The sequence below is a fragment of the Mya arenaria genome, chromosome 12, assembly GCF_026914265.1.
Source record: "Mya arenaria isolate MELC-2E11 chromosome 12, ASM2691426v1".
NCBI lineage: Eukaryota > Metazoa > Mollusca > Bivalvia > Myida > Myidae > Mya > Mya arenaria.
In genome coordinates this window covers 54,617,831-54,641,544 of record NC_069133.1, presented here as the reverse complement: position 1 = coordinate 54,641,544, position 23,714 = coordinate 54,617,831, and the positions used below count along the sequence as shown (strand labels likewise).

Genomic DNA, 23,714 nt, shown 5'->3' with positions numbered 1-23,714 from the left:
CTATCCAATTGTGAAATTACCGAGGAATAATAATTACTTAAAACACAGGAGTTTCTCAGCTTCCTAATTAAGCTACTTAGGCCTAAAAAAAATTGTTTGGTTAAGGTTACATCCTTTTAAATAAAAGTTTTTATTAAGCTTTGTATAAGAATGTCATTTTCATCATTGGATAATGGTGTTAAAGTTATCTTCTGCATAAGCATTTAAGGTTTTCAACTACAAACTAATTTTTTTTTTTTTAAAACAAACAAAAAAACTTTTTATTTTTTCATTTTTTTTTTCAAACTGACTATAAAAACGGTAGGTAGGGACGGGTAACAGGAACCAAATGTTTTTGTTTTTTTAAGCCTTACACAACTTTTGCTGATGAGTCTGATGTTGCTTTTATATGACTAGATTCACCCTAGGGTAATGGAACAATTGTTGGGTTATTATAAATGTTGAACATTTTCCAATGAGACAAATTTGACTCCTGGACGATATATTCATACCCCATGGGTAATTTTTTCTTATGGGTAATTTTTAGAACTATTTTTATAAGGCAATTGAGAAAAGATAATATTTGAAATCATATTCCAATAATTTGTGCTGAAAAGTACATTACACAAAAAAAATAGGATAATATAACTTATGTATGACATAACATCTGTATTAAATACCACTCTAATGCAGTTGGCAACATAATGTTGCAGTTATTTCAGGAAAATAATAAAGAAAACTGTGTGCCTTAGAAAATATTGTCATGCTATCCAAAAACATTAAAACTGTACATGTTATGAAGTTTGTTTCATTCTAAAACCAATTAAGAATCTAGAATGTGTTTAAATTTGATTACATCTAAAGTATCAGCTGAATTCAATCGGATGCGAAAGATTTTAATTAAATGGATTCAAATGTTGAGCACTCCATTTTGATAGCATACGAGCGAGTCTCAACAAAATAGATAATTCAGACATAAACATGGTTTTCCTTTTGGAAACAGTCAAATAAGAAACAAATTTTATATAATATCTTGTATTTTACTCCCGTAGGTATTTGTGTTTATAAGCACATATATGCCCCTAGGGAAAACCTTGACACAACTTTATGCAACAATTTGTGGTAATGTTTCATTTGACAATGGCCAACAATTTGGAGTATAAAGTTGTATCTACAACTGTCAACATCTTATACATATAGAAAAACGTGGCCCTGATCTGACTTCAAAACATACTAACTTAAGCCCACAATATGATTATAGCATTCCAATAAATGTCCACTCCAAAGGCTAGTACATGTAGTTATACAGTGTACATCAGATCCGCTGATAATCAGGTCATCTGAAAAGTCTGAAAACAGCCAAAAGCTGATGCCCATATTTCCTGTCTACTCTTGTGTGATAGAAAGTCTATAATCCATGTCCAGTAAATGGGTAAGTTGCCAATAAGTTATTTGTATTAATCAATACACAGAATGGTTCCTCCAGGCAGATCAAGCAGTGGCTAAAACTAATACTTTGATCCATCCTTGACCTTACTGGTGAAACATTCACCATATTAAGTGCAAATAAAACATCTTCTTTAGTAACTATTTAGAAAGCATACAAGTTTGAGCCTCTTTCATACAATTATCTACTTGCTAATTCTTAACCATGTATTGCACATGTTAATCTAAATAGTTGCAAATTCTGTCTTGTTGTTTATTTAAAATTAGGCACAGCTAAACAATTGTTAAAGCCAGTGCTACCCATGTGTGTATTGTCATTGACTGCATGTGTAATAAAACTTCATTTTACTATCTTAATTGGATATCATGAAATAAAATCATGATGTATTTTAGACATAAAACTAATGTAATAACTATCCTCAGTGTGATGTTATGTCATTTATAATACAAACCAGAAAGTTAGAAATGCTTTTTTGATTGAATTTTCTCCCTCAAATTATGTTTGAAAACTATAAAGGTATCAATTTAGCTACAGAGAGGTGGTTTTGGAGGCAACCTTGTATTGAGACAAGAACTGCCTCGGTGTGCGACTCTTTTAATTATGGTCTAATGACAGCAGCAATTAAACTGAATAATAGATACAAGATCAGAGAGAAATAAAAAAAATAGGCATAAGTTTACAGATCATTAAGATAAATATATAATTTTCATAACGTCTTTTTTATTCAACCAGGAGGTCAGCTCACTACACTGCACAATTGTGTAACTAACAAACAGAATATCAAAACAAATCTGCATTCTACAGAATGGTGTAGTGTTTCATTTAAAGACCGCTCTCCGAAATGCCAGTGCACATTAAAAATCTGTCAGTGTCATGGGGGAAGTTACATGCTTTTAACACTCAAATTGCAAGAAAACAAAAACATTTAATTATAGCTTATTATTCAAATATACCAATGAACTAAGATCAAGGAAGTAATCAATATGAAATGGCGGTAGTGTTATAAGACTAAAAACCTATATATAAAACTGCTGTTCTCAAGGGTCTGATCTTGGAGCCTAATTTTCAAGACTAATTGTCTGTTTTGATACATTTTGGACATATATATATATATACTACAAATTTATGATATGTGTTAATTTCGGGTCGATTACAATTCCTGTTCGTCAAAACCCGGGTGCTCTTGTAAATCAAAAGACCCGAGTTCTGACAACCTGAGAATATATTTAAGGAGCAAAACAGTCTTTCATTTCAACATTTCCATCAAGTGTAGGCTAACCCTGTATATTGCTTGCCATGTGATATATTGTCACAGTCCTCTACTATAATACATTAATGCATTTGCCATGTAAAATGCTTTTTATATTGTGTGTGTGCTTTAGCTAACAGTTTATGGTACCCACCTGAAATTACGTTACTGTGCACCGCCTCAAAAGAGTAGATTTTCCTGAACCATGACGTGGCAAGGTCGGTTGGATTTCTCACGTTGTCCTTGTATTGGTGGTCGTCCCAAAGCAGTTCCACTCTGAAAATGTCTGCGTCCACTATTGGCTCATCAAAATACAAATTCAATCGATCCACAATGCCAAATCCCAACTTCTCAATAGACTCCTTTTTCTCCTTAGGAAGTGGTGGTTCAAACATCCTATCACAAGACGCTTTGAGCACACCGAGTGAACAAGTCACGATCACATGTTCCGCACTGAATTTCTTACCATTTTCACACTCTACTAGCACACGACCGTCATTCTCATTGTTGCCCCAATGAATGCATTTAACGGAGTGTTCCAAAAGTATATTGTTTTCAGGCACTTGGTTTAGCAGGATGTCTAGGACCGACTGAAAACCTGGCGGAATTGTATAGTGGACACCTGGCAGCTCTTCGTAACAACCAAACTCTCCCAAGGACACATCATTAAGGTCATTACATCCCGAAACCACCGTCTCCTGCTTCAAATGCTGATCGAAGATCATTTCACGCAACTTTCGCTCATCGTCTGATAAGTTCTCCAACTTCTCTTCAATTTCATAGTGCATATATTCGCCAACGCTGTCGTACGGAGCGTACAGATCCATTTGATAGAACTCTTCACACTGTTGAATCAACAGTCCATAACTGAAGTCCACGTCTTTTACAGTTTTCTGGTTCACTTCTTGTCCTGTTTCTGTCAAGAACACATTTTTGTGTCGAAGGCCCTTGTCCTTGTATCGCAACTGGAGGAGGCCATTACTGTCGGCAATTTGAAAGATGGGGTTACGTTCAATTCCATGGATCCAGTTGGCTCCCATTTCAACATTGATGCCCTTGCCATCTGAAAAAAACAAAACAACAAAAACTATTAATGACTTTGCTGCCAAAAGTTTACAATAACTATTTATGGCCCATTTATTATTTATACAGTGGCTCAAAAAGCAGTTGATAAGGTCACTTTAACACCCACCCTGTAAAAAGAGTGAAATTGGCCCTTATATATAAATGATGATTTTATAAACTGCTTAAATCAACAAGTAAGTGCATATACAGTCATAGAAATTAGACTTTTGGACGAACTAGCCCGAATTCTTATCCTTTGCTTGGCATCAAATTTTTTAACAAGCCTGCTATATAAAATTCAGAATTGGGGTGTTTGAGTTCATTTCGACCAAAGCATATACATAAAGTCAACTCTAAAAATTTAATTATTCCATGCTAAGGTGATGAGGCCTGTTAATGATGTCAAAGTAATCAACTTGTAAATTTATATGTATATATCTTATTCATAGCATAAATTGACAAGCTATCTTACAAATCTAATTAAATATTTCTATTCAAGTGTTATGTTAAATAGCGATAGCCTAATATCATACACTTTTCACATTTCTGAATGTTTGTCTCCATGAGTGAACTTTTCTTCTTCATAAAAATAGATATTAGATTCTCCTAGAGGTCAGTAGTCAGTCCTACAAGGTTTTAGACTCTAATAGTAATAGGTAAATATAGTTAGTCCTATCTAACAGATCAGCAGTCATTCATACGAAGTTTCCAAGCTCCAAAAACAGATCAATTGTCAGTCCTACAATGTTTCCAAGTTCTAAAAGGTCAAGTTAGTCGGTCCTATCCAGTGGTTGAAATTAGCACAAGCCCGCAAGCCCTGCACTGGTAAAATGTCTTTCAGGCTTGCTCAAACTCTGAATTTTATATAGCATAGCTTGTTAAAAATATGATGCCATTAAAGCAATAGTACTTATAAGAATTCGGATTTGTTCATCCAAAAGTCTAATTTCGATGACTGCTTATCTAACAGATCAATAATGTTGCTATTTTTTTACATTAATATATGATGTTACGAAACCTTAAGAGTACTATAATCTGCTTGTATTATAAAAGTGCAACCAAATTAGGAGCACTGTTAAAAAAGTAAATGTTATGATAATGGATATGTACTTTTACTGTATATAATACCAGCACATTTTTGAACTATTATTATCAGTCAGAATGTTTTTTTCACCAAAAGGAACTTAAATTCAAAGAACCATTATCACAGGGGTTGTTTTACTGAATGCCAGAAATACTTTATTTTTAAGAACATGATGATTACATAAAACTGCACGTGTTTGTTACAGATAAAGGAGAGTATGGCAAATACGGCCAGACCTTAGATATTCTTCATTTCCCCTCCCACCCAACCAGGTAAATTAAGTGTGGTTCAGTCTGCAGACAAACAGTTATCTATATATTAATAAACAAGAAGTTTGGATAATGTTTATTTGGAAGTAAATGTGAACATACTTTTCTGACCTAGGTTTATTTGATCAACACCTCGACTTTGGTTTGTGACTTAATTCACACATTTTTATTTCTTGGATGTTGATTGAAAGAACAAAACAAACTGGAAGCTAGGCATTTCATACTCTGGTCAGGCGGATTTGTTTGGTCATTATGGGATGGAACACTCTAAATATGTTATTTTAGGCCTAATACGCTATTAATCTCATCAACCTTAAGTGACACTGTAAAACTGTAATTAATTACCAACACTACAGCTTCCATCCTAATGTCCTTGCATGCTCAGCAATTAATATTAAGTGATTGATGTTCCATCTCTGATTCATTCTTTTCCATTAAGACATCAACATACTGGTTGGATTTCATGTTAACATGTAGTTATATAACTGTCTGAGTGATAAATTGTATTTTTTTGCGAAAGATGTTATACAATACCATTTAAAGACTTGTTCAATCTAAATTTATACATTTTGGATGAGACAAAATCCCATCAGACAGGAAATGACAATATCATTTTTCCTGTTTTGTGTTTTTACACAGACAGTAATGAACCTCAGTGTTTTTCATGTTTTATAACTATAACGTAAACAGGAAGCTAGTCTGGACCTCAATGATGCTCAATGTTTTATATGAGATCAGTGAATGTTTTACAACTTGTGAGCACATATTATACACATTAGAGCACAGCAATTAAGTTAATGCCTGGGCCAGGCACTTACCATTTTTCTCAGTTGATGTTTAAGAGAAATAACTCAAAATGATTTTGGCCAGAGTTATTGGACTTGCTTTATAAAAGTATTGCCATTGTCACAATATATGCTAAATCTCTTGAGAATATCTGGTTTGGGCCAACATTATATTGATTTATTTCAAGTTGTCACACCACAATAGCCTTTCAACAAACATGGCAAATCGAGAATGCTGCTGCCTCCAATGAGAATACTGCTTCCTCCAACGAGAATGCTGCTGCCTCCAACAAGAATGCTGCTTCCTCCAACGAGAATGCTGCTACCTCAAACGAGAATGCTGCTGCCTCCAATGAGAATGCTACTGCCTCCAACAAGAATGCTGCTTCCTCCAACAAGAATGCTGCTTCCTACAACGAAAATGCTGCTGCCTCCAACGAGAATGCTGCTTCCTCCAACAAGAATGCTGCTGCCCCCAACGAGAATGCTGCTGCCTCCAACAGGAATGCTGCTGCCTCCAACAGGAATGCTGCTGCCTGAAACAAGAATGCTGCTGCCTCAAACGAGAATGCTGCTTCCTCCAACAAGAATGCTGCTTCCTCCAACAAGAATGCTACTGCCCCCAACAAAAATGCTGCTGCCCCCAAGAGAATGCTGCTGCCTCCAACAGGAATGCTGCTGCCTGAAACGAGAATGCTGCTGCCTCCAACAAGAATGCTGCTGTCCCCAACGAGAATGCTGCTGCTCCCAACGAGAATGCTGCTGCCTCCAACGTGAATGCTGCTGCCTGAAACGAGAATGCTGCTGCCTCCAACAAGAATGCATCTGCCTCCAACAAGAATGCATCTGCATGAAACGAGAATGCTGCTGCCTCCAACAAGAATGTTGCTGCCTCCAACGAAAAAATGCTGCTGCCTCCAATGAGATTGTTGCTGCCTCCAATGAGAATGCTGCTGCCTCCAACGAGAATACTGCCCCCTACAAGAATGCTACTGCCCCCAACGCGAATGCTGCTGTATCCAATGACAGTGCTGCTGCCCCCTACAAGAATGCTGCTGCATCCAACGACAGTGCTGCTGCCCCCTTCGAGAATGCTGCTGCATCCAACGATAGTGCTGCTGCCCCCAACGAGAATGCTGCTGCCTCCAAAGAGAATGCTGCTGCCTCCAACGAGAATGCTGCTGCCCCACACGAGAATGCTCTTACTCCAACAAGAATGCTGCTGCCTACAACGAGAATGCTGCTGCCCCCAACGAGAATGCTGCTGCCCCCTACAAGAATGCTGCTGCCTCCAACGAGAATGCTGCTGCCTCCAACGAGAATGCTGCTGCCCCACACGAGAATGCTTTTACTCCAACAAGAATGCTTTTACTCCAACAAGAATGCTGCTGCCTTCAACGGGAATGCTGCTGCCTCCTACGAGAATGCTGCTTCCTTCAGAAAGAATGCTGCTGCCTTCAATCAGAATACTGATGCCCCGAACAAGAATGCTGCCGCTTCCAACAAGAATACTGCTGCCTCAAACGAGAGGCACATTGCCAAATTTCAATTGATATTTCAGGATTATGTATATCTGATAATTGTAAAAGATACAATTTTACAAGCATGTCTGTGTTTTACTGCTCAATTTTGACGTTTTATGTCTTTATATAATATAAATGTTAAATGGTCTGATGACTTATTTTAATATTCGTACCAAACAGGATGAATTTTGTCCAAGTAAGTCTTGATGAAGAACTCTTGGTCACTATGGAGACATGGACTTGGTATTTGTTAGAACTTCATACAAAAAATATGCAAAAAAATACCTTCCCATTCAAAGAGAAGTTTTATAGAGATTGTATAATTGACATAATATTTTTCATTGTTTTGATGTTTAGTAACAATGATCATCTGAAACATAAAAAAGATGGCTTATAGGGTCCGAACATGTGCGATGCAGCTCATGGATTAGGTGGTAAAAAAACAGCACCTACCAACCTCTTCAAATGTAGGTCAGTACGACCAAACAAAGTGGGTTTTTTAATCACGGCCTCACAGCACAATTGAAGTTCCTTTTAAAACTGTAACAGCTGCACAGTGTCTGCATTATAAATATTTGTATATTATGACATGTTGTATTATGCTTTATCTCATTCAATTATTTCCCTGCCTTACAAATGCACATTTACTCCAATGTATTCATTGAAAGATTGTATTCATAATCAAAGAAACATGCTTTTTCATTACTTCGGTCAATTCCAACAACATGCATGCCTTGTTTAAAATTGCTTAAATTAAACAATGAAGTTGGCAGCGATGTTATATGCCAAATTAATGGTTCAATTAAAAAAAAAAAAAAAATAACTAATACTGAATATTATACCTCACATAAATGTGTCCCTTCTTTGTATATATAAACTCGATCGGTCCGTACATCACTGTATTTTGATAAAAATCCAGTTTTATGACGTCACCGGTCCATATCATATTTTTGGCTGGTCCGGACCTCGCCAAAAATGTCATATGGACCGATGACGTCATGCAACAAGTAGGTGCGGCTTGCTTTTTTCACAATGACGTAGATTTGTCGCAAGTTAACATTATAAGCTTTGTTCAATAAAACACATCTTAAGTGCATTAAAAATAATTAATGGTTCTATAAAATGTTCGGTATAATATAAGAAATATAACACACCAATTCGGGCCATATGGCATTATAAGGACCTGTCAGTCAGCCCCCGAAGGTGAATGGACCTCGGCTAACGCCTCGGTCCATATACACTTTCGGTGGCTGACTGGCCGGTCCTTATAATGTCATATGACCCTCAGTGGTGTGTTATATTTCTTTAATGCATTTTCCATGTAGCAACTTCATGAAATGAAATGAGAGTTAGTAAATTATCTGTATACTACAATATATTATATCTATATATATTTATATTAAAAGGTTCAGACGTCTAAAGAATTAAATCATGGTGTAAAGAGGAAGTGCTTTTGTGAACATTTTTTTTTATTTTCTTAGTAGAGCAATCCTTTACATTTACTGAAAACAGAACGGTACAGTCATGCAATTTATCCATTGGCCAAATGCATTTTATCATGAATTTACTGTCAAACATTCCAATCGTAAACATCATTGTGAAATTGTATCCTGTTTGTACCCGATAAATTTGAATGACCATGTTTTTGTTTAAAAAAGCACCAATAAGTGGTGATATTTACAGTATATAAAAAATATGTACATGACACTTTCTGCTGTTTGGTTCATAAAATAATATATGTTAAAACATTAATCAGCTTTGCATCTTGGTACATAAAATGAAATGTTCAAACATTAATTAGCTTAACTAGGGTATTTTTTACTGTTCCAAAACTGTGATGTTGTGCTCAGAGAACCGAATAATCATCAATGTAATGCTGGTTTAACTTTAACCACACCCAAAACACCACATCAATGACATCAATGTATGAATGTGTACTTAATGCAAAGTTCAACAATGATGAATAGAAACTGAATAATATGCACTGATAAAGCAACTTTATCTTAAACAGGACATTAAACTAAGCTCTGACTACTCTAGGACGTTGATGTGATTGTTACATGGAATCACGATTGGTCTTCCTGAATCATAAATATATCAGTCTATAAGTGTCAGTTCACCCAGTGCCATTGCCAGTCCTCTTTGCCCTCCTCTGAAGACAAGGAAGGGCTTTAATATTTACATGAGCAGGCAAACCAAATAACACCCAAGGTGAACATGGTGAATTTAAATGACTTGTTTCCCCATGAGTTACTCCTTACTGATGGATTTCAGATGATTAAGAAGAAAACTAACATTTGTTAGGTGATACGAGTCAGAGAGTCAGACCGCAGGTTTGTCTCCTGATGTTCTTGCTGCCCTACATTTATTAAATATGAAAAGTTTGGTACAAGTACAAAATGAAGATGCCCACATTGAATCACTTATAAGCTCAGCTAAATGTGATGTTTGATGCCAAAAAGTCTAAAGAGGACAAGATCCACACGATCCGTTAGTGATTCACATATTTTTATAGTTATCTAACGGCAAAGGCAGTCTGGTTCAGTATTGAATAAAATGGATGTGGTTACCTCCTACCATAATGGTTCAAACCCTTTAGGTAGCTTTTAATGTATCTTCAAAGGAAACAAATAGTGCAGTTTCTTTACAATCTATTAAAACAACCTAAGGCATATTTAAACCAAAACTTAGCCTGGCTTGTCTTGATAACAACTATTGATTTTGTTAAGAATTTAGAATAAAACTACAGCCCAGAAGCATAACGAACAATCGTTTTGCCACATAAAAAAAATATATGGAATCTATAAAACATAGAACATTGTTTAAATCATGGGCTGTGTGAAATGTTGTGCCAGTGGACAGCTCCCACTGACTAAAAGTAACCTCAACTTTTGTCTTTTGCATAAAGTTCTACATGTCTGTCAACAATTATAAATACGCTTTTACCAGTGAGTGGTAAACTAATTAAATTATAAGTTTTAGAACAAAATAAAAAGAAATATAATTTTACACCTATCCATTTAAAACATCAGGGAATAGAACAAAAACTGTCATGGGAAGCTGAACACTAGGGACAATGACCTGACCCACCGACCTCTACAGCAGGGAGACCTGAAGGTCAACTGAGTTCAAATTATAGAAAATGCATTCACACACATGGGCGAAAATGTTGCAAATGGCTTTTAATACAGAAGTATTCATACCTAAGTATTTAATATGCAAACAGGGATTTTAAACTTTTCATTGACTTGACAGTCATGTTCCTTCGCTTTCTTGTATACAATAAAATATTTACATACACTTGTTTTGAAAAGATTTCATGCTTTTCTTTAAAGGACCTTAGGGGAACTTCAATAATCTTAAATTTATATAAATATCACCAATTTATATACCAATGGCTTGAACATGGTGATTTTTTTTTATTCCAACATTCTGTGTTCATTTTTTTTCTGACTGAAAGTTTAATTCACACAAATGTGTTGCTTAACAACAAAAATATGACACAAAGATCATGTTATGACTCTGATTGACTTAGAGATCTTTGTTGAAATGGGGCTGATGGACATCTAACATGAGTCAAAACTGTTTTATAGGTAACTTGTACAGACAGAAATACATGAAGTACAGTACTTAGGCCTAAAAAAAAAATACATTTGGTTCGGGTTACCCGACCCTACCTACGGAATAGGCGCCGACCCTACCGTTTTTATAGTCAGTTTGAAAAAAAAATGAAAAACTAAAAAAAAAAAAAAAAAAAAAAAATTCGTTTTTTTTTTAATTGCTTTTTAATATTAAGTTTAAACCTTAAATGCTTGTACAGAAGATAGCTTTAACACCATTCTCCAATTATGAAAATTATATTCTTATATAAAACCTAACAAAAAAAAAAATTAAAAAAAATAAAAAGCCTACCTACCCTACCTATTTTTTTTAAGGATGTAACCCTAACCAAACAATTTTTTTTTTAGGCCTTATTGTTTTACTTTGAAATATGTACTAATAATTATTAAATACTTATATGTATATTTAGCTTGAATCAGGCCATCTAGTTAGCAATTATGGTATGGCTAAATGATATAACTTGTAACCATTACTAAATCTGATTACTTGGGGATGACCTCTCCACAAACTCAATAGATTATGCATGTGAACAGAAAGCTTAACAATACAAATTGGACATTTTCCAATGCTATGGCTTCTCAGTTGATATTTATAAATACAGTAACACAACAGAAAGAGTGGTTAAAAGTAGTTCACATTATTGCAGCAGAGTCTGAGAGGGCAAGTAAAATGTTTGACCTTTTAACCTGATTATTTATTTAATAGAGGTACACTCTGGTGCATGCAAATTAGTAGGACATGTATGCTTTTTACATGCACATTTGTAATATGCATCAAAAGTCTTAAAACCAATCATCAGAATACATTTTCAAGAGATTTATGAAGAATTATTGTACATTTATTTACACAAAAGCTGTACATGTACATTTTCTGTTACTTATCCGTAATGGAAAATGTACTGTGGTTGCCGACAATGATAACATGAGAATTAGTTTTAACATTTTATATTTAATATAGTGCAATTTTTGGTTTTGACTTTGTCTCACTCGGCTGTTACTTAAAATATACCTCGGTCCTGTAATATGAGATGTGACATTTAGATAAGCAATTATGATCAACTGTATCAAAAATACTTTGACATGTCCACTGTACAAAGCCAATCCAACATTGTTATTACGGTTTATTATCTAACATAATTGCTTTCTTTTAACTTTAAAATATACAATTATATATTATTTACTGCGTAATCTACTTTCACTTTCTATTTGCGCCAGTATTAATGTTTGGTGTCACAGTGTTTCAGCTTTACTTTGATTGGCTGTTCCTTTCGAGGGTATAAATATAAATGAAAAAAAAATCTATCACTGAACTTTTTTTGTCGAGTTGTGCGAATGTATTGTATTTAAATTAGATTTGCATCAAAACAGTTATATTAACATACAAATTTATATTAGTTGTTAATCTGTAAAGTAAAATACTTTGAAAGTAGTTCATAGTTGTTGTCTGAACATCATAACACCAACTTTATATTGCACAAATTATGTCAATCATAAATATTTCATTCAGCAACAGAACTAAATTTGGATGTACATGTGGGTTCCCCTTGTAAACTAAATTCAGATGAAATTATATTAACGCAAGACTGAGCGCCAATGCTGTATCAATAATGGTGCATTTATCATATTAAACTTTAAAATATCAAAAGGACTCACTGTCAAACAATATAATGGCAATGATAGTTGATTTGTTTAACCAGAGTTTATAGGTATTTTTAAGAACAAACACAAAGCAGAAACTGGCTACATTTATACTCATTGAAGAGATTTTGGTAAATACAGACATAATATTGATCAATTTTCAATACTGTTTAGATTATGATGCATGTATACATGTATGAATGGGTTTTTTTATCAGCATTTTGCATCTCACATAAAATAGCAAAAACATAATATATGACCATATGAAACCGGAAGTAATCCCTTTTAAGCCGGAGTCATTGACCTGTTATGAATTTTGAGCATTGTTTTTGGCACCTTGTTTCATTAGAATACTGTTATTGTGTTTGGTTAGATTCAAGTTTTTTCACTAACACACAGAAAACATCAAATGAAAAAATGACAACAAAGATTATGACAATGCCTCACAGATGAGCTAAAATTATTATTTAGAGTAAAATGACTTTGGCCTTCTTATGAACGATGCATGCAAACCACTCCTTATCTCTGACTCTAGCTTCACTGTTGTCAAAACAACATATCACTTATTCATATAATGTATCAATGCTCCGCCAGTGTTTGAAAAAGGGCAGGATGCTAGGTCAGAAAGGGCACATTTGATGTGCACTAAAGGCCACTTGCAAGAGCCAATGATCATTTGACATTGTGTATTTGTTGTAATTACATTAATTACTTATAGTTTGTTATTAATACCTTAGCTGTTATCTTTACTTTACATTGGTGTCCAAATTATATATAATATTATTATTTGTATACTTATATTTATTTTTATACATATATCTAAAAATATATCTAAAAATAGACCATCAAACAAAAGGACACAGTAGGGTATAGTAAAAAGGCAGCAGGGTGCTGAAAAAGGGCAGCGGTACCACCCTGCTATTAAGGCCTTGCTCGAACACTGATATATAATGATACTTTTCAGTCTAATGATTGCTAAAAAATCCTTTTTTATACTGTATCAATGTAAAGTAATTTCATAAACTGAAAGGGGTTATTATAATTCATATGTTCCATAAAAAATATATGTGTGTCGTACCTTATTTAAATATATATATTTTCTAAGCCCAGATACTGTACTAAATGGACTAATGTCAATGAACCAAATTTCGGACAAATTTGGAAAGTAACAAAAATTCGGATATACCAAGTTCGTATGTCCATATTCTACCGCCAGTCCGGTTTGATGCTTCGAGGATTTTAAAATCGGTAAATCCATTCTTTGCCATAAATTCTGCAGCAGATATCCCGGATATTCCAGCACCAATAATTAGAACTTTTGTCTTATTAATGCTTTCGTGCACGTCGGTGGCCATTTTGTCTGATGTACTTCACAATCGTGACCTTCCTGTGTTATATACGAAGCAAATATCACAAAATCATGAATGAAAACCTCTATCCAAATGTATGATGGACACGTTTGTTGTTGTTAGATTCTTTTTAAAATTTCAACCACTCTCTTTGGGTAATTTACATTGACTCTGTCACTGTATACATAACAACTAAACAAGCTTCTCGTCGATCTGACGTCATCATGTAGGAGTGGTTTTCCCATAAAAAGGCCACAGGTCACTAAATTATTGACAGCATAAATCTTTATACGTGTGTATTCGTAAAGAACTGTTGACACCGGCACTGAAGCAACACTTTGAATTTGTGGTAAGTATGTTTAATTCTAAAATGTTGTTCTATGTATTTGATGTCAAAACTATGATACATCTGTTATTTATTTCTTTGTCGTCTGCATCCTCGTAGGGTTACATGCCACTATTAGTATTGGTTAGTTCTGACAAGTCCAAGTTTACAGACAGAAACTGGAACACCTCTAGTTTAAGCTGTCAACTGAAGTACACTGCAACCTCTAAACTCCTGCAGACTGATATAAAATAACTTGTTCCTTCACCTTCCTATAGTACTTAATAGGGTAATGGTGGCCCGCTACGGCTGTACCAGTAGTGTAGACTGGAAACTTCCAATCATGTTATTAAGCCGGAGTTACTAGTAAGTTGATTACAAATTGAAGTTGGAAACATAATCTAACATGAACTTTTTAATACAAATGATACTCTCTTACCTCTCTTACCTACAGTTTTATATACTTTATAACACGAATCCTTCATAAAACACCACATGATGGTACTCTCTTAGACCCAAACCCACGCCAGTGATTTCGTGGTCATTACCTGGTCTGCTCTATACAAATATGTACCTACTGGTACCATTACCATTGTGCTACTACAGTCAACACTAATGGCAAACCTTTTTTAGAATACCCTTTGAGAATACCCTTCCGCAGATTACAATCCACTTAATATGTCTGTACTGTTACGTACAGTGTCGGTTTAATGAAAATCATAGACTTTTACCCTAACTGACCCGTATCTACGTCATATTTCCTTACTTTTCCTACAGTACAGGCCTGATCATAGCAGGCATACACACTCGGCATTGGACTGAACCGTAAGATTTTGGCCATTTTCACATGATTGATTTTGGCTGTTCAGTATACTTGTACGCATCGTTTTGACCTAAAAGGCAGACAATTATAGCCTATACTTACTTCACTGGCCGCGATTTAATGTTTTGTGTTATAAGTTATAACTAAACTAAAAGTCCCCACTAGCTTTTAATGATTCTTTCACATACATGTATAATACTTTTAAGTTGAACCGATTGCGATGTCAGCAATACAGCGCAGACGGACGTTCAAAGCGCCGTTTTCACAGACGAGTCAACTGTCGACACATTGCAAGAAACAGTGCAATGCCGATAAAACCAGAATCACTCCAGCAACGTCGTCAGAACAAACAGTTTCTCCTCTTCGACTAAGTCGTATTCAAATAGTGACACCTAAAACAAAGAGCAAGATAAAAGAAAGGCACGTATTCATTTGATTTGACGTTAAATTCGATTTTAGCATTATTATATGACGTAATTTTGTAAACTTATTTTTAGATTTGTAGTAGAGTATTTAAGAATATTATAACCCTTAAAGTAACTTTACTGACATGGACAAATTATAACAAATTCAAAAAATGATTGAAACCATATTACAAAAAATAGAATTGCGGTAATTTTCAAAATATTTTACTTTAATTCAAACTCGATATTAATCGACGTTAAATACTGAACTTATTTGTATAAACGCCAATATAACGCAAACGCAAGCGTCATACCTCTATAACAGTGGTGAAATATGTACGCGGGCATTTGGGTATTTTCCGTTCTGCTTCGATCACACAATATTTTATAATTCGCTTTGTTGTGACGTTTAGTTTTAAGTATATGCTCACATCATTAAAATAAACACAAGAGCTTTGCTTGCATGTTAATTTTCACCGTCATTTAAAAACGACAAGTCATTGGCCGGAAAATTTCTTGAGAAACGGATAAAAGGCACTCAGAAATCAACAACACCACCATCTTAAATGCGGTAAAAATAAATTTCATTCAAAATTTATTCCAAGGACATATTTCAGATTAATAAATAAAGAAGAAAACAATATGTCCCAAAATAGATCCGTTAAAATGACAATACACCTGTATGCATTTATGTTTCTTCAGTTTCTTACCGGGGTACATATTTCAGCGGTAGGGGTGAAAACATGTTCATTTGAGAACACTAAACATTTGCATTGCTGCGCTAGACTTGAACATTTCATTTCGATGAAGACCTTCAAATAAACAATAACCTAAAATTGAAAGGACAACATTTGTATGTGTATCAGTATACTGTATATAAACTCAAAGGATTTACGTAATAGTGTACGTTTTAGACAAAATTATACTCGACAGCCCATGATCACGTTTTCAAGTATGATATTAGTACTCTAGACCTTAATGTCGACTGTGCGTAGGATGTGATAGTAAACATAATGCCTAGCATTGCATATATAAAATGTCAGAGTATCAAAAATTGCTAACATTTTAGGTTTGCATGTGGCCTTTTCCAAAATGTAGGACAAGAAAACTTGCACGAAACATCGCCAGGGATATATGCACCATTTGAATTCAGCCAAAGCGAACCTGTTAACGGTACTCAAGATTTGGAATCAGAAATTAACAAAAGCGACGTACACATCTCTGTAAATTTACTTGCGGTGGAGGACAAAGATGATTCTGGAAATAACGGCAACTTAAAACTAGCCGAGCAAAAAAATAATATTGTCATAACTGAAAACGGACATAAGGAGCAAACATCCTATGTTCCAATAATCAATACTGATATAACCAAAGCAGGTTTTGAGAAGGTAGTAGTTGAAGATGGTAATTCAGAATCTGGTGAAGAATTTGATTTGGGACTTTCTGATGTCGACGAAATGGAACAAAGAGATTGCGATGTTGGCAAAGAAATCGCTGCACAAAATAGTGCTTCCCAAACATGCACAAAAGGCGATATCAAAGGGTTAGGTGAAATTCAGAAAGGAACAGACTTCAGAAAGACAAACACAGCTGATACAGTTTTAAACAGATATATAAGTGTTGCCAAAAACAAGGAAAAGGTAAACAAAGAACGTGGACTTGCGAAGGGGGGAAGCAAAGGAGAAAAACACAAACAACGTAAGGACAACACAGAGGACAATGGAATTATGAAACCTTCCGACTTATACAAAATCAGTCGGTCTGATTCTTCAAAACAGCCTGCTAAAAGACAGAACAGAAAACGTTGTCACAGGAAATCAAAATGCTTTCAAGAAATGGTTAGTAGATTTGATGTACATGTAGTAGACCAATGCAGTATCATCCAGACGGAAAATGGGGCTTGTCTTTTTAAAGCTGTCGTTATTTTTTACAGTTGAACCAATTCATTAGTCTTTATTTGCTTCATTTTCTTATCCACTTTTGGTACTATTTTGAATCTAAAATTAAATATTTTGAAATATTTCAGGTGAGGTGTTCAGTACTGAAAACCCTTGCAATGATGCACATTGAAATACAGATATTGCAGAATAGGAGACATAAACTTCAGGCGAATGGTACACGGAAAGCTACTAATTAATATGTTATTTTCCATGCGTTGCAAGGATACGTTTTTATATGATCTTTCGGTTATTTTGAATCTTGAAAATGCATTTTTCAAGAGTTTTGGAAATCAGTCTCCATATACAATTGCGGTGATCGCGTGGCGTAGATTTTATACCAGGCACTAAAAATGTCAGCGCCCAATGAGACGGTATGTACTTTTTATTTTATTTTTGTTTACGATTATTATTATTTTTGTTTACGATTATTATACAAATGAAAGTCGTAACCTTGCCGATGCTGCATCGCAAAATTTCCCTGTTATTTTGCACCTTTATCTAAGGGTTTTGAGTCGAGGCAAATTGTGCTTCGAAAATATGCGAACACATAAACATTGCATGTACACTTATTGGTGTGCCCTTAGTTCTGTTCCTTTTTCAGATGGACGAATAAGCCGCCCAACTTCTATTTACACGAACGCACTAATCGTTTAAAGGGGTAAAGCAGAGGTTGTATATTTTATTATCTATTTTAGCGTTCTTTCATACCCATTATTTAATTTCATATAATATAGGCGAAAACGGAAACGTTAAAGATGCACTCTTACTCCCAAATAAGATTTAACACAATTAATAATATTGTTGTAATGTTCCAAAAAACATGAATAAATGCGGAAAACGATGGTTCTTATGAAGGATACCGAGTTTAATTTAAACGAAATGAGCATTTCTACCTTATGAGACTATAGCAGACCACAGTAATTCTTTTAGCATTCACCAATCATTTAATATGTTTGTACTTTCTGCTATTAAATACATGGTTACAATCGTGTTATCAGTAAAAAAAAAATTATAAAGGCATTATTTAGTAAGTAGTTTAAGATTTATCAATCAATATGTATGTTTGTTATACATGTGTATGTTGTGTATGTATTGATTTTGAATCGAGTGTCACTTTTACATATATCCTACCCTAACCCACAGTTACTTGGTATTTGGACTGCATTTTTGGCCAGTCGAACTACCTGAGTTGAGCGATTGGTCTGAGATTCATGAAAAATGTGTTTAAGTACTCTATGATACACATAATAAACAAATAATCCACTTTTAGTCGTATATTTTTACATACATTAAATATTTTAAAATTTCATACAATCTTTATCATAAGATTGTATGAAATTCATTAAAATATTTAATAATTATGTGTAAAAATAAACGACCAATGGTAGATTATTTGTTTAATATGTGTATCATAGTGAAATATAACACATTTTTTTTATGATTACCAAGTAACTGTGCTCTAACCATAACTGGTACGAATAAAATATCCCGTTGACGTCCTATCATGATCCTGAACGTCAGCATGATATCAGATAAAATAATATTGATTTCTGAAAGTAACGTGTTGCAAGTAATCTCACCTGATTTGAATGTAACCATCATTCTGTCTATTTTTATTTACAATCATAAAGATTTAGTTATGTGATACTAGTGAATTGTGTTTATATTATGTTTTTTTTTTATGTTTTTTTATTTCAAGAACTCTGACAGAAAGGTACTTTTTATGATTAGACCGTTAATGTCAGACGCTTAGGATGAGGAAGATTTTTACGTCGAATGTGTCTATATAAAGACAAAAGGTCACAATTAAGGCTAGTAGAACGCAGACAGAAAGCCTAAGACATCAACTAGAATATGTGGGAACAAAGAAAAACCTGTCGTCTCATACAAGAAGGGTGCACTTCCTAGTGACAAGGAAATAAAATCAAAAATTTACACCGACATGTATTCGATGTACAGTTTTGTTTTAGGTAACAAAAAGTTTGTGTCAGAAGTGGGATTCGAACCCACGCCCACATACGTGGACCAGAACACTCGATATAAACAACTGCTACCTTGAGTCTGGCGCCTTAGACCACTCGGCCATCCTGACAACTGACGAATTATGTACTTAAAAATGAATATAAATTATAAAAATAGTAATTTTATTTTTGTTCGTTTAATAGGTTAATTAAAAAGGAAAGAAATCTAGTGTCTATTTAAATGTGAATGCATAATGATGCATTTCATTCTTAAAAGTATTACTGCTGTTTTAACGGGATTTTATAAAAGAGAGGTAACTGGATTTGTATGGGCAGATATACATATACCAAGTTACTTGCAGGGTGTTTATTGCTTTGCACATGTCGGTCGGTCGGATGGTCCGTCCGTCTGTCGGTAGACCAAAGCTTGTTATGATCATAAAACTTGACATGAAGGTTGGGGCTGAACAGTAGATGACCCCTATTGATATTTGAGGTCAAAGGTCAAGGTCACAATGACCTTTAAAGGCCTAGTTTAAGCCTTCTATAAGTGACCCCCCCCCCCAAAAAAAAAAAAAAAAAAAAAAAACAAACACAACAACAACTGTGTTTAGTACACAACCTCTGTTTATAGATCTTAATCTACTTGCCTTGATCCCTTTTATCAGATCTCCGATCTGAGTATTCTGTTGTGCAGTTTTGGAAGTTTTATGATAGAAATGGACCCTAAATGGCCCTGAGCCAATAAACGAATACACAGGAAATTGGCCCCTACGGTGATACCGGTGCAATTAGCAGGAGATGCACAGCAGGGGAGGATCATGCCAAATATTCCTTAAACTAGGCCTTTAACGCGAAAATGTTGTCAATGCTTGTCCGAGTGATAACTCAACAATGCCTGGACCTATGGTCATCAAACTTGACATGAAGGCGGGACCTGATCAGTAGATGACCCCTATTGATTTTAAGGGTCATTGGGTCAAAATTCAAGGTCACAGTGACTTAAATGCGAAAAGGTTGTCCGAGTGATAACCCGACAATGCCTGTACCCATGGCCCCCAAACTTGACTTGGACTGAGGTTTGGCCTGACCAGTAGTTGACCCTAATTTACTAATATTTTTTTATAACTCATATTGTTCATTAAAATTCACGTCATATTTATTCATTCCCTGCTGCTAAGTGGATAATTGTTTATATGCATAATGTTCGACTAACATCACTTGTTTTCATTTTTCATCGAATTGATATGTATTGACGAAACTGATATAGTTAAGAAGATGTTTTATAAGTTTAATATTGAAATTATGTCATTAGAAAATATATGTTCTAGATTTAGAGCGGAGTCATACTTTTATTGTGCGACGCCAGGACCTCGATGTTATAATGCGTATATATTTACATCTCAACTTCCATTCCCTAAATGAACTGTCTTTCGGCAATTGCGTTTATCAATCGATGAACGCAACATCTTCGGATAAATATGTTCGGATAGCAATTCATCGCATAACAATACACATGGAAACTATTGATCTTGTTATTCTTTGTATTGTGTCAGCAGGTCCCTTAAAATATAAATCAACATTAATGCAAGTGTTAATTTATTATATTTTAAATGTGTTTTTTTGCTATAAGTGTTTCAATTTTACGTTTAAAAGTGATTTTAAGTGATTGATCTTTTCCCGCGTTATTGTGACGTCATTTGAAAAATTGTTTCCTGTTACAGTCGGGTTGTTCCATTTACAGAATGGGTAAGAAAGGATAACTGAAAAAAATCTGAAATGAAATGAAGATTTTTTTTAACAATTCTTGAATGAAATAATGAACTATTGGTGTAAATATAAGGAATGAATTGCGGGGTTGATGTCATTATCGGGGTATGAACGCAATTGGGCTGGTCTAAGTGTGTGGAGTCCGAAGGACTCCACGCGTACTTTGACCAGCCCAATTGCGTTCATATCCCCGATAATGACATCAACCCCGCAATTCATTCCTTAAATAAAAACTATGGAACTCCAAATCTACATAAAGCAAATGTTTTGTCAGTAAGTTAATATTATAAGTATCTATCATTCCGGTACGGATTGAAAAATCCGACCCGAGGGCACATGCGTAAGCCGGTAACGAGGCTTGCCGAGTTATCGGCCACGCAGCGTGCCCGAGGGTCGGATTTTTCGATCCGGACCGGAAAAAACATGATTGATAATTTTTCTTGCATATCTAAAATTATCAATTTGTGGAAAAAATGACGTTGAAAACGAACTTTTGTACAATTACACCAAAAAGCGCGTGCGACGTTGTTTACTGACGTCATAGAGCGCAGTAACTAAAATTAGCTTTTTTTACGATTATTTATTTTCAATTTTAATTAAAAGTCTTGCAAAGATATATATTTGATTGCGCTTTATTGAAATGACATAATTTATTTTTCATAAACCATACAATAAATGAAATAAGAAGTGGCGCGTTGTTGCGCGTGACTCATCTTACATGGGGTATGTAAGATGGGGTTTTCCAGCACTGGTCACATGACCGGAAACACACGTCCGGTATGCAAGAAATTGCAAGACTTAACATTGCAGACATATAATAAACAGAACTATCATATATATCAATACATCATGCCACATGTATAAATGAAGCATTGATTTCTTACACAAAACTACGTGCGCAAATAAATAATACATTATTTTAAAAAAAATGCATAATATTATTGGACCCGTGACAATTTGGATGAAAAAATAAAAATGAAACATCGTCCAAAAACAAAACAGTTCAGCAAAGTGGGTTTCCCGGAATACATTAGATTGGAATACTCGCTTTGTTTCTGGTTTCATGTGACGAATCAACCTTAAATATTACTCCCCAGTTAAAGCTTGTTATCCCTTTTGCCAGACTTCACAGGCTTAACAAATTGTGTATGCTTCCTTAACATGGTTTTATGTGTTGCTGCATTTTACCCTTTTAAATTTTATTATGGCTTTACATTTGTGTACACTGTAAAAACTGATCATATTGTGTTCACTTGGCAGTACGCGTTGCTTGTTTTTTATTTATATATTTGTATATACATTTCAGTGATGGATTGATTTATTTGGTGCATCTAGCATGCATGTATATACATTTTGCAACAGCGAAATAACCATGTTTTAGTCTCACTATTCATCTCAAAATAACCTCGCAGTAAATGTGCTTCGAGTGACTCTCTCCGACATTGTCTTACAGGGGGTGTTAATTATATCTTTAAAATGGCAAAAGTGGAAATTGTATACTTGATCGACTGATATGAGGCAATTTTGTGCCCTCATAGCGTCGTTATATACTGGTATCCGTTGCAAAATATATGTCAATCAGTGTTCATATGAAAGTAGGTAATCTACTGTTTCAGTGTTGAAAGAGTCCGCGAAGATGGACCAACACAGTGAAAATCTCGAAGACGGCCCCGGGGTACTTTAGCTGCTTTAATAATGTTGACAGATGCTTAGAAATTATATATATATTCGTAATATTCTTGAATTTAAATATGTAACAAAACTGTGGGACACGACAGCTCTTAAATGTGTTATAACTGTTGCCACTGTTTTATTATATTCACGTTTATAAGCATTCTGTACAATTTCTACTACTTTAGCTTTGATAATTATTAAAATGCATTATTATCTAGATGTTAAATAATGATAACAAGTATACATCTTTTTCAGGAAAGTATGTCAAAGGTCGAAGAGTTGTGTAACATTCAAGAAGAATAGAGGAAAATGCCTACCAAACCACCAGTTCGTCTGTTTATTGTAATGTTTGGTGAATACTAGTATACACGTGATTTATCTTTTAATTTGTTCTTCTGTTTTCACTCACGATAGCAATAAAGTTCCATGTTATTTTAAGTATGCGTCCTCTTTTTCTTCTGGTAGTTAAGTAAAAATATAGCAATTTGTTTTAACTTAATTATGTAGAGAGCTAACAGCTGTTTCTAAACACCCTCGAGTCCGCTCACTGGGTAAAACTCACCAGTACTGAGCGTTCATGTGAGAACTAAAAAGACCGGGAAACGAACCCAAGACCTCATGGTTGGACGGCGGACACGCTACTTCTGAGACATCCCAACCATCAGATAGTTCTTGTAAGTACACACCAGGGCCACATCGTGGTGCAATTATCGCGAATAACTGTAAGCTTGTACAACTCCGAAAGCGTATTCAAACGTTACGTTTTGATTTTTTTATATTATTAATTTCGATGAAATAAAACCACACCA

General features: G+C 34.7%; 2 protein-coding genes and 1 non-coding gene across 3 annotated transcripts in view; 1 reads left to right on the top strand and 2 right to left on the bottom strand.

Moving 5' to 3' along the window:
- LOC128211228 (spermine oxidase-like) overlaps positions 1–14,221 on the bottom strand; it is a 60,546-nt gene extending 46,325 nt beyond the window's left edge. Inside the window, exons 1-2 of the mRNA XM_052915780.1 lie at positions 13,846–14,221; positions 2,830–3,738 (exon numbers count right to left, since the gene is read on the bottom strand). Coding sequence (XP_052771740.1) covers positions 2,830–3,738; positions 13,846–14,014 — 1,078 coding nt within the window. The 5' untranslated portion in view covers positions 14,015–14,221. The remainder of the gene's footprint in view (positions 1–2,829; positions 3,739–13,845) is intronic.
- A 51-nt stretch (positions 14,222–14,272) lies between these two features.
- On the top strand, positions 14,273–23,277 carry LOC128210791 (uncharacterized). The gene is made up of 6 exons (XM_052915143.1): positions 14,273–14,357; positions 15,363–15,576; positions 16,630–17,398; positions 17,587–17,674; positions 22,848–22,906; positions 23,161–23,277. The coding sequence occupies exons 2-6, from the start codon at positions 15,377–15,379 to the stop codon at positions 23,206–23,208; spliced, it is 1,164 nt and encodes a 387-aa protein (XP_052771103.1). The 5' UTR covers positions 14,273–14,357; positions 15,363–15,376; the 3' UTR covers positions 23,209–23,277.
- Trnal-caa (transfer RNA leucine (anticodon CAA)) lies at positions 19,486–19,592 on the bottom strand. The gene is made up of 2 exons: positions 19,555–19,592; positions 19,486–19,531 (listed from the first exon to the last, which is right to left on the bottom strand). It is a non-coding gene; the product is annotated as a tRNA-Leu (tRNA).
- Positions 23,278–23,714: the final 437 nt, after the last annotated feature.